Source organism: Seriola lalandi, unplaced genomic scaffold, assembly GCF_002814215.2.
Source record: "Seriola lalandi dorsalis isolate HSWRI2012SDOR001 ecotype SW California unplaced genomic scaffold, Sedor1 jcf7180002054748, whole genome shotgun sequence".
Classification (NCBI taxonomy): domain Eukaryota; kingdom Metazoa; phylum Chordata; class Actinopteri; order Carangiformes; family Carangidae; genus Seriola; species Seriola lalandi.
In genome coordinates this window covers 2,038,991-2,051,318 of record NW_019525301.1, presented here as the reverse complement: position 1 = coordinate 2,051,318, position 12,328 = coordinate 2,038,991, and the positions used below count along the sequence as shown (strand labels likewise).

The following is a 12,328-nucleotide window of genomic DNA, read 5'->3' as shown; positions in this document are numbered from 1 at the left end:
ATTTTTACAGAATTTGATTGTTGCAATTAAAATATGAACAAACCATTGACATGAAATTAAATGGAACTCAAGTGACTTGCTTTACCTGAACCTTAACATAACCTTCCTCCATGGACTTAACTAACTAGGTGCTCATGAGCGTAATGAAATGCATCAAGGGAAGTTGCTGCAGAGGCGATTGTCATTAGGTTTTGTGTATTGGACTCAAACACATGATTCTCACAGTCAAGATTTTTTCTGAAGGCAGAACCTGCGCTCTACTACATCACTGGAAACTGGAACTACCAGCACTTTTTTCCCCCATCGTTAAAAAGAATTCAGTCACTGACAGAGAATCTTCTGTTAACACAAGCTCTATAGTCTTTCATTAGACCCCACAGTTTCTAATGCAGGCTTTCCGTTATGACGTCTCTAAACCCAAGCCAACATCAACAGGGTTTTTTTTTACTTGCAAAAACTAGTTGATCACACCTACGGGCTTCATAAGTGTTCACCAGTGATTACACAGTGGTGTTTTTGAAGGTGTGTCTCTCCAGACTGGTTGTTCAGGCATCATGTAACTATCTGCATTGGCTGCTGTGGTAATGACCTAGATATGTGTATGTATGCTGACTGGTTGTGTAATTTTCTTACATAGAACAAAAACAACAAGCTGCTGTCTGTGTGGAAATGTGTCCTCTTAGTCTGTTTCACAGTGCAGGAGTCGTCCATTGAAACAGACAGCATCGGGGACTGAGGAGATTGGCACACTGTATTCAGCCATATTTGAGCAGTAATCGTGATGATCTAACTGCACTCTGAATGTTAACGTTGCTGTCTTTGTGTTGCAAGTGAAGGTTGAGTGGCCAGGCTGAGGGTGACTTAATGCCTAACCTTTTGGTTCAGTTCAGTCTTGTTTGCCTGTTTAGTACAGTTTGAGACCACTCAAGAAAATGAGTCTTGGTCTTTTTGTTTGTGTGGTTCGTTTGTGCTGTTAAAGCAACAGACCAACCACAGGATTCATGATATGATATGTAGATATGTTCATTTAGCAAGATTTTAAAAGCTAAACTTTTGAAGTATAAGCACAGTATAGATTTATGGTAACCACTGTAACATCATTTCATTAACTGCTTCATTCATACTTCTCAACCACTGGCTAGGACTGCTCGATTATGGCAAAAATCATAATCACGATTATTTTGATCAATATTGAGTTCATGTTTATTTAACATGATTACTCATTGACTTTGAAAACACTGTGCATTTATTGAACATTTATTTACATTTATTTAGCAGTGGCCTTTCTTAAACTTTAAATACACTTCAACAGAAAAACAAATATAAAAATAAATTTAAAAGGTTTGATAAACAGATAGAGTCTCCGGGCAAACTCAACTGGCAGTGTAAAAAGAGAAACCTGCTTATACCTGCTCATCTCTGTGGGGTATAGGGGTATAAGTTAAAGATATCTGAGTGTGTAGAAAGTCTCTGAAATGGCACAATAATTGCTTAATCTGGATCATCTTGTTTTCATAATTGTTGGAAGCTAAGATTGTAATTGAAAATGAAATAGCCCTACCACTGTCTCATTCATCAGCTGATAGGCTATCACCTGACAGATAAAAACAAAAGAAAATGTTGATTCACCTAAGTACAGTCCTGAATCTATAATTATTTCACAATTTTCAGCGAGCTAGTGTAATAACAGCTAGCAGCTAATAGTTAGTCTGAGAGCTAGCCAGATTAGCCTGATAGCATCAGGTGGTGTGCACCAAAGAGCTGTTTGTTTGTTGGAATGGCGGCCAGAGGTCGTGAAGTGAATAAATCCTCATGTTTAACGGTGCAACTGACTGGTAATGATTTCACTTTCTTCTAACTGCTGACTGCTAACTGCTTCTTCACATATGCAGTAGTATTCTCCAAGACCTCTGAATAGACTTTGATGTATAAAATTGGTGGAGTTCCCCTTTAATTCCAGCTAATCAATCACAAAACTGCACTTTGTGCTGATTGGTTCCTATTGCTAAACAATTGACTGAACACCACTGAGTCAGGTGAGTATTAAAGCATCTGAAATGGGGTCTGAAAAAGCTATAGGTTAGTTAGCCCTCGAATTTAATAAAATTTTAACTAAAGAACATGCATTTTGAAAATGTTATTCATGAAACATCTGAAAACAACACCATGAGAAATTAATAATATGAAACTATAAATGTGACAGTTAATTCAATCTGACTCCCTAATGTGAGTCTTTCCTGCGGAAGAGTAATGCTGGATTTCTTCCTTCCAGGTCTGATTAATAAGGGATTAACTCACATGGCAGTGCAGTTGGATCCAGTTAAGTCATCTCAAATATTCCAATTTGTTGTATCAAATGTTATTACTGGCTGGATTTGTGCCTTGGCTTCAGGTTAGCTTTTGCAATCTCAGTATTAGCATATTCATGTGTCTAAGGTCCATGAGCAGAAGAACCAACAGACTGAGTTCAGATGTTTCTCCTCCACTACAACCTGTTATTGTCATTTAGCCTTGGATGGAAGGTTGATAAGACACTAATCAGTGATAAGACATGATATGAAATTAACATTCATTTCATTATCATTTAATGACTTGAGCTTTCTATAGCTTTACATTTAAAGAGGGAGGTCCCTGAATGCAAGCAGCGATGGGGGGGGAGTAACTACGCAACTTAATTAAAAGTTTCAAGTTGGAGGCTTGCTGATTGTAAATGACTTTAGATGATGCTGGTGGGCTTACTGTTGATCTCAAGCTGTTCATGCAGTTAATTAAAAAAAACGATGTGGCGAACCAAATCGGTTACAGATTGCAATTAATGCACTCTGTGAGCTGGGCCGGGGGAGACCTATCCTGCCTTGTTAGCAAGTGCACGCCTGCCGGGGTCAGCCTATCGGAGAGCAACTGCTTTTATTTGTTTTTCATCCTTTTTCATAAGCCATTATTAACAGCAAACCAAGCGATAAGCAATCATGTGCAAAAGAAAAAAACAAAAAAAACAAAAGCCGCGCCTCTTGGGAAGAGCTTAACTGTTGCTTGGCAACCTACCCGTGCACATGAGAATGAGGGAGATTTTATTTTGAAGGACAGTCCTCTCTTTATCTTCACCCTCTGTCCTTTATTCCTCCGTCTGTGAAATGATCAAAGGTATGACAGGTAGCTAAAGCGTGGCGGTAAAATGGACGGAGAGATGGGGAGAAAAAGGGAAAGGGGTGGAGGTTTGGAAGGTGGGAGGGCACGTATTGAAAAGAAATGTGAAGCTTTAAAGGATCAACTGCTGAGAGACTTTGTTAAATCACAGCTGGGTAATTTAACAGCAGTCACATTTTCATTTTAAATCTACTCTCTTTGACCTCAAAACACACCTGACTTTGGCAGTAATGACTGGTATTATTCCTCCCCGTGTGACACATAAGGTTGTAGTACTGGGTACGTTTAAGGTGATGTAGTCTGTGATGTAGTCAGAATTAGGTTTGCAGTGCATCGTGTGTTTATTCTGGGTGCTTCCACCCCCGTACCTCGCTGGAAACCATACGCAGAGCAGGAGAAGTGGGTTACACGCAGGAAACAGAAAGCTCCTGAGGGAGAAAAACAGCGGCGCCCGACATCACAACGACGAGGAAGGAAACTTAAACATGAGAGATGCTGCATCAGTTCAGTCACACTACACCTGCTACTCATCTGAGGAGAGCATGGAGGAGGAGGATGTATACATTCAGTTGCACATACACACAGGCACAGTGATGTAATGTTGAAAGGAAAGGTGGGTAAACTGTATCTTAATTTCAGTGATCTCATACTGTAAAAGTCTTTGATGAGAAGCTTGGTACAGTGTGTCATTACACTGACATGACAGGACAATCCAGTATATTCACCAGGTTAGCATGATTCTCTAAGTGAGAGGATAAGAAACCATAGCTGTAAGGCTGGATGACTCATTTGAATGATACACATGTGAACTTGTCAGATTTGTTTTTTCACTCTAGTTCAATAAATCTGAACAAACAAATGACATAAGAAGGGAGCGTTTCCATGTAATTGGGTGTGTGTTGTTATACATGGAATATTAGCAGGGTCGGCTGAACTTTTTTTGAGCAACTGATGTGTATTGGACTTTGATAAAGATGATGATGGACATTTATCTCCCACAATTTATGAATGAATGAAAATTGGGCTGCACAATTAATTGAAATATAATTGAAATCGCAATATGGCAAAGTGCAGAATCCAAATCGCAGGAGCTGCAAGTTTTCTGATAAAGATAAAATATGTCACAACAGACCATAAATTAAGCATTGTGGTGCGACAGAGATGCCTCGGCCTACAAATCATATTCACTAAATGTAAAAAGAACAGGCTTGTTTGATATAAACCCCTACAAAAGTCACATCACATAATTTTATATTGTTTTCAGGTAAAGTGAAATTCAAAAATAACATTTCCAACTGAAATCGTAACTGCTATCAAAATAATCGCAATATGTTTTTTTGGGTTTTTTTTTTTTTTTTGCATATTTTTCAGCCCTAAATGAAATCATTACTTTGGTTTAGTTGCACGATAGTTCAGGCAGCAGATGTATCCTCATATTTAACTTGTATCAGATTTATATTAACTATAATTTGAGCTCTAAATTAAACATAAGCCAAAGTAGTAGTAGTATTGTTTTCTCAAATGAACTTAAATATGTTTATACTCTCATTTCATTTTATTCTGGCTTTTTTGATCTGGCAAAAACATTAGTACAGGAGTATTTTCAGCAAAATGTATGACAACAGTTAATAGCCGATTGTGTCATGGTTTGCAATGGCAGACACTTTTTGTTAGTTTTGTTTTGGACTTTTGCACTTCCTGTTTTATTTTGTAATTGGTTTCCTTGTGTGTCAGTGTTTTTGCTTCCTGTCTTGGTCCTGTTTCTGTGTGGTGATTGTCTGCCCCGCCCTAACGTGTTTCACCTGTGTTCAATCACCCTTGCCTCCCTTGTCTATATAGTCTTTGTGCTCCCCTTTGTCTGTGTTGGTTCGTCATTTTTGTTCTGGGTTTGTTCATGTCACGTTCACGTTTGCTAATAAACCTGTCTGAACCGTTCTCCCAAGAGTTGGCTGCATTTGGGTCCTACTTATCCCTCAAACCCTTGACAGATTATGATGATATGTAATCATGCAATTAAAATTAGTTGTACAGAGATAAGATCTCACCACCATCATATTCTTAAGGAACCAAGTATATAATGTCTTGTTCATTTCACTGACATTTTTTGTAAACTCTTTCATAAAACTAGTGTTTTCACCAACGTAAATAAAAAAATGATCATTTTAAATTCAAGTTTAAATAGTTTTGGCAAAGGGATCAGTTATGTAGTCATGAATGATCCGATGCTTGTTATGAAGATCAGATCTACATCTGATTAGGAAAAAAAGAAAGAAATGCACTTCTGGTGTGAACAGCCAGGCTACTGCTCGCATGACACAGAGTGGGACTGGCGTTAGACCTCAGGCCAGGCCTAGCTCGCTCCTCAGCAGCAGACAGCTTGTCTACTGGTTTTTATTCAGAAATAGCAACATCTTGACCTGGTGTGGGGCAGTGGGTGAATCAGTCAGATGGTAACCAGGTCCCAGGATAGTTCACTAACTGTTCAAGTGACAGTATTAATCGGTCAAAATTCTTATTGTCAGTTAACTATAGGTTAATTATGACCAACACTTATCTTCATGATTTCTTTTGTATTTGCAATCAGCAAAGCAACTAGTAAATATAGCTGTCAGATAAGGTTGCAACTTGTGATTATTTTCATTATCAAACAATCTCCCTTTTTTTTCTTGAATAATAAATTCGTTGTTTACTCTATGAAATATAAAAAGACAACATATAGTCCACAAGCCAAAGACATTCAATTTATTATGATATAACAGAGGACAACAGGAGAAACTGTAACCACATAATGTTTGGCAGTTAAAAATTTTACTCAATGCATTAATTGATTATCAAATTAGTTGCCATCTAATTTTTCTTTTAATCAACAAATTTACTACTTGTGTAGTAATTGTTGCAGCACTACAGATAATAGAAGTGCAGTTAAAAGTACAATATGTTAATGTGAATTGTAGTGAAGTAGAAATATAAAGTAGCATACAATGAAAAGTATTGGAAACGGTACTGAAGTACTTGAGTATGTAGTTGTTATCTTATAGGCTACTGCAAATGTTCAACCTTGTAACTCAACAGAAAATGTGCTCACAGCTCTTCACTGAAGTTCTTAAAATTTGATTCACTTTTTCATGCTCTGCTCTGCTGCTAAATTCATTTCCACCTTGTATCCTTTCCAGGGCCCGGCTTGAGGCAGAAAACCATCCCATGGGAGGAAGAGTTCAGCTTGGTCTTTAACTGATCCGACACTCACACCGCTCGCTTCCGCTTTACCTTTCCAATGAAGAACTTCCTCTCCACCCTGGGGCCCTGACTCCACATTCTTCCAGCTCTTTTACATCTCCATCATCTCAGCTTCCCTTGATCAATCTACCTGCAAAACTTGCCAGACTCTCGACTTCCTCCTCCTCCTCCCTCTTCCCTCCCCTCCCCGGTGAGTCTCTCCCTGGGGTGCTGAAGCCATGGCGGTGCCTTCAGCCCATGAGTTTCACTGGCAGAACCTGGCACGACTGCCCAGTGGCCGCGTCTACCACACTCTGTCTGAGGTGGGGGGGCAGATGTACATGCTGGGGGGCTGCGACACCGCGGGGAGGCCCTGCCCCGGCATGGAGCTCTATTCTCCTGAGGTACCAAGCAAATCCAACCTCATCAGATACAACGAAACATCAGTTACAGTGTGTAGCTGATGTTTCACTTTCCCCCAAGGAGCAGTAGGCAGTAGAGGAATGACAGTGCTGGTAGAAGTGATGTCAGTACAATAATAAATTGGTTAAAATGTTAGCTTAAGCAGCAGTTTATGTTTTGTTTTTTGTAAAAGCCACAAAGAATCTGAACTTGTGCACATTCACACATACAGTCAGATATGTACATTAACATATATGTTAATTTTCCCACTGCAGTGAGTACACTGAATGGTGGGTATAAAGCTGGAATATTAAGCTTCTAATTATCTTGGTAGATCAACAACAAAGTACAATCTGTACAGTATCTGCGTTTCAATTTCCACCTTACGAATATATCATGACTTATTTGAATATAAATTACATTTGAGCCTCCTGAAGACACTGTCACAAATCGATTTAAAGGGGAAATATATCTTTATTTTGCTCTCTATATAAAGTGAATCCCGGCACTGAAGAGTAAAAGAAGGAAAACTCTAAAACCTCTGAAACATAGAAAACCTCTGAAATGTTGCCTGACATAATGTATGAAGAACACTAAAAGTTTGAAGTATTTAAACTCAATGAAACATTGTTCTGTCCTTTATGTCGTTGTTATTAAGTGTGTCATATATTTGAGATAGAGAATATGACCTGTACTTTGTAACATAACCTAACACTGTTTTCTCAACGAAGATGTAACCGGATGTTTGAACAGCTGACTTGTCCCTTGTTTGTTTGTATGCACGTGCTCTGCTTGAATGCATCTCCTTGTCCCTGTTTGCAGGGGGACCGATGGATAAGTTTGCCCCCGATGCCCACCCCTCGTGCTGGGGCAGCTGTGGCCGTTCTTGGGAAGCAGATCCTGGTGGTGGGAGGAGTGGGAGAGGACCAGAGCCCCCTGAAGGTGGTGGAGATGTACAACACAGATGAAGGGAGGTGGAGGAAGAGGACCTCTCTGCGGGAGGCCCTGATGGGTGTATCCATCACTGTGAAAGGTAGGACATCACAACATATTAACTGTTCACACTAATGCCCAGGGCTAATAAGTTGTGTCTTAACAGGACGCTAATACTGTTACACACAGCATAGACTTTAGGTGTCAAGTGTGTGGTGTGGTGCTGTGTGCAAAGCTGAGAGAAAAAGGTAGCGCTAATTAAAATGAAGCTGTGGTGGATAAATCTCATATTAGTACAAGATAACTTATCCGTCAAATTAGTGAAAAACTATTACAGCTATAAAGCTTCTTAAAAGAAGAAGATATGCCCACTACTCAGTCATAGTATCTCATTATGTAGCTCATTTAACAAATTCAGATTTCATATGCATAAAAATACCAAACCTAAACATGAACTTTCTTATTGTTTTTTTCATAAAGGCAGCAGGGAATGTTTATATTATTTATCAAGACCGAATGAAACTAGAAAGCAGCACGTGGGAGGGAAACACTGTCACTTTCACAGTTTCCAGAACTGTAGAAGAACAAGGTTTTCCATAAATTCCCTGTAGATAACAGTGAAAAGACAAGGATCATGGAAGTCCCAGCAAATATAACATAACTACAGAGACACTGATTCAGATTTTTTTAGAAGTCTAATTAGCTGATTCCAATTTTCTTTCTAAAAACATTTTTTTCTTTAATGGACAATTCAATTGCATGTTCATAATAAAACATTGACTATTACCTATTGAGTAATGAGGTGAAGGTCTCTCTCTCTCTCTCGCTCTCATTCTGAACGAGGAAAGAAAAATCACCTGACTGTTTTCTGGTTACTTCTCTTCACTTTTGTGACCGTTCATCAAAGATGGATGATTATTATTATCGATGGGCTCTATCCAAGGCATCCACACATGCTTGCAAGCACTGATGTAGCCGTAATGCACAGGTCACATAAGCAGTGTGGCACCAGCTTTAGCCACTTTGCCTTTGATAGCTTCTTGAAATGTTCAGCTGGGTGATGGTGTTTGAAGTATCAGGAGATTATGTTTGTTGTTCTGAATATTTTCACAGCTTACTTTGGCCTTACAGGTTTTACAAGTTGCAGGCCCAAGGTGAAACTTCCACACCAATGGCATGTCATGTGTGTGTGTGTGTAGCTGTGTCTATGCTGTTGTGGGCGCAACGTGAACCAACGTGTGGCGCATGAGTGTAAATGTGACCGGCACAGAATCTGATATCTGAGACTGACCTGCCGGTCACTGATCACAGCCGAAAACACTAAAAATCATGGCAACATTTTCTGATCACCAGCAGATCGATCGATACATCTGTACTGATAACATCTAATCCTTCCCCTATGTGGAAAGAGGCACGTAAACCACAGCTGCTGTTCCTCGTTTCACTCCACGCTATTTAAACATCTCATGGTACTGAAATTATGTTGGATATACTAATCAGATGAATGACACAGATAAATAATTTAACATTTAATATATGCATCATATAAAAGAAGCACCCGGGGAATTTAAACACAGCTTTGATTCCTCATTAGATTTTTGTCTCACACACAAATAGCTGACAGTGATTGAAAGAAATAAACAAACAAAACATATTGAGTAAATAGGTGTGTGGTCTCTCCATGTCTGCACAATGCTGGACTCTTGGTAAAGTTTAAGTTTGAACATACTGTACGAGCAACACCTCAGTGAACTTAAAACTACGCAGTCTTTGAGGTAAGCTTTCCAGTTTGACTCCAGTGGTGCAGTTTTTTGGTCCCTGACGCTCAGATTTATTCTCAGTTTGGAATTCATCCAGTGATCTATATAAAGAAACAGTCTTCTCGTCAGCCATGGATGAGTTTGTGTTCAGTCCACTGGTGCATTTGTCAGTGTCTGCAGGAACACAGATAGATGCTGTACACACACAGACTTATTGGCTGCATATAGGCTTCATCGTGCTACTCTCTCCATCTCCCTGACCAATCTTCGATCCTTGGCCTTTGCTTGCAGTTTCATCCCGACACTCATCCCCAGCAGCTGGAAAAGAGACAAATAGTCTGACAAAATGATCGATAGGGCCAAATTAAAACAAATATGGTATTTTTAAATGGATAGTCAGTCACAGAATTGACTAGATTATGCCATTTTTATTGACATTTGTGGGATCGTTATTTTCCAGATATTAGATGATGAACTTTAGGTAATGAGCTTTTCTTTTCCCCAGAATGAATGTAACCTGTTGGGAAAACTTTTTTTCCACTTTTGTTATTTATGTAACATTGATGCATGGAGGTTAAAATTTAAAATAAAAGGCTGAGCAATGAAAAACATGAAAAATTGATAAAGTAAAAACATAATAAAAATGCAGATTGTTTCCCTGCAGCTCTTTTTTCTCCAAGCTGATGATTAATGCTGTATTTTTTCTTTTGTTTTGGTGCTCTCACCCTCTCACCCACCTCAATTCTTATGCTAGAGGTGTCATACCAAAGTGCCAGACATGAACTCTGCATTTTTATTCTGCTGCTGCACACGCCCTGTGCTCCTCATGTCTGTCACAGTCTCTTGCTTCGTCACGAGCTCTTCTCAGCCAGCTCCGTAGCCTGGCAGATTTTTAGCACTTCATAAAGTGCCAGTGAGGTGTTTCCACCAGCTGGGATTGTCGTTATTGTTGGAGTAACATTTTTGGAAAAATGTTGTGACGGCCAGATATTTCTCAGAATAAACTTAAATCCATAAAATGTATTTGATGAAAATGGTGGCCTATCTATGCTGTAAATTATAAATATATAAAATCCCTGTGCTGTGTGTGTGTGTGTGTGTGTGTGTGTGTGTGTGTGTGTGTGTGTGTGTGTGTGTGTGCGTGCAGATGGACGGGCTCTGGCTGTGGGTGGAATGGGTGCTGACCTGCTCCCTCGTAGCATCCTGCAGCAGTATGACCTTCGAAAGGATGTGTGGGCACAACTTCCTTCCATGCTGACCCCACGCTACGATGCCAACATTAATCTGCTTGGGAACAAGCTCTACGTGGCAGGTACAACTACCAGTGTGGCTGTGTTTATAAAACTGTTCTTTCACTTTGTGTGTTAAACAGCACAATCTTTATTTGCAGTTTCAGTTCACACTCTGAGAACATCGAAACAGCTGTATACTGTTTGTTTCACCTAATCTTTAAGGTGGACGGCAGTGTAAGAGACCGGTGAAGGCCTTCGAAGTGTACGATGCAGAGGCGCGTTCTTGGACTACACTACCCATGATGCCCTGTAAACGTTCATATGGTGGCGTGGTGTGGGACACGGCTGGGAGGCTGTGTCTGCTCGGAGGACTGCGTCAGGGAGGAGGACACCAGAGCTCCAAGTTCACCAAGAACGTCAACATTTTCGACACTAACCAAGGTACAAAAACATGCCACACACACTGCCAGACAGTTAGTGTTACTGTTTTTAATTTATTTTTTATTTTAATTTTTTAATACCATGGTTAATTACTGTGGTTAATTTAACTCATGTTAGGTACTGTAACGCATCGACCAATAACCAGTTTCCCAGACACATGCGAGGCAAGCAACATGTGTTTTGTGTCAGTCGACACATAGTGGAGGCTGTGACATAGTGGAGGCTGTGACATAGTGGAGGCTGTGACAGAGATCCTCCAGGGATTTTCAGCCTTCTAGCACCCTTTTTACAGAAAAATTACAGGGTATAAGCAGGTTTTTTAAATTTTGGTGAACCCCTAGAAAAGGCAATTGACTCCTTTTACACTGCTGGACGAGTTTGCCTTTCTGTCCAGAGAGGATATGCACACAGAGCACACACACAGATGCACAGGAGAAAGAGTGAGCTGATTTAATCTCACGATAATAGTTTTGATAATAGTTTAATAATAATATATGGAATTTTCTGACCTTGCTCATGGAGTCAGAGCAGAGACAAAAACTGATTTAATTCATAAATTAGAACACACACACATGTACACACAACACGTGCTCTGTGTCAAAGGGTTGTTCAGAACTTTATTTTAAATTTGTTTCTGAAGATGCTAAATAGTCAGTTTTAATTGCACTGAAATGTATATTGAAGAATCCAGTTTGAATATTTCACCTCATATAAGCAGGATGTAGCTTCAGTGAAGAGCTGGAATGAGAACAAAATGTCAAGATGTCTGGAGGACTTTAAAGACATGTATACATAATGCTGCTGCTTATATGCAGCTCTGTGTCCAAAACTATAAATGTGTAGATTTGTTGACTTGGTGTAAAGGAGTAGTTTCCATATGCCAGAAAGGGTTTTAAAGGAATAATTGTATATTTTGAGAATCTTTATTTGCTTTCTTTCCAAGAGGGAGATGAGAAGATCGATATCAGTCTCATGTCTGTGCATTAAGTGGAGCATGAAGAGTGGAGGCAGGGGTAAACAGCTAGCCAGGCTTTTTCCAAAATTCAAAAGCACTTCTACTGATTTGTCTAGTCTTGTTTCACTCATACATAAGCAGAAATGTAAAAATAAACAAGACTTAGTATTTGAGGAGGAGTCTTATGCTTATGCTATTTCTTGATGAGCAGTTTATTCATGGGGACAGTATGTCTGTGCAGC

The 12,328-nt window shown here is 39.5% G+C and overlaps 1 protein-coding gene across 1 annotated transcript in view; it reads left to right on the top strand.

The window, feature by feature from the left end:
* The window catches only part of klhdc8a (kelch domain containing 8A), a 40,349-nt gene that overhangs the window by 12,299 nt on the left and 15,722 nt on the right, over positions 1-12,328 (top strand). Inside the window, exons 3-6 of the mRNA XM_023424659.2 lie at positions 6,321-6,767; positions 7,588-7,798; positions 10,606-10,770; positions 10,913-11,131. Of these exons, the coding sequence (XP_023280427.1) occupies positions 6,603-6,767; positions 7,588-7,798; positions 10,606-10,770; positions 10,913-11,131 (760 nt within the window). The 5' untranslated portion in view covers positions 6,321-6,602. The remainder of the gene's footprint in view (positions 1-6,320; positions 6,768-7,587; positions 7,799-10,605; positions 10,771-10,912; positions 11,132-12,328) is intronic.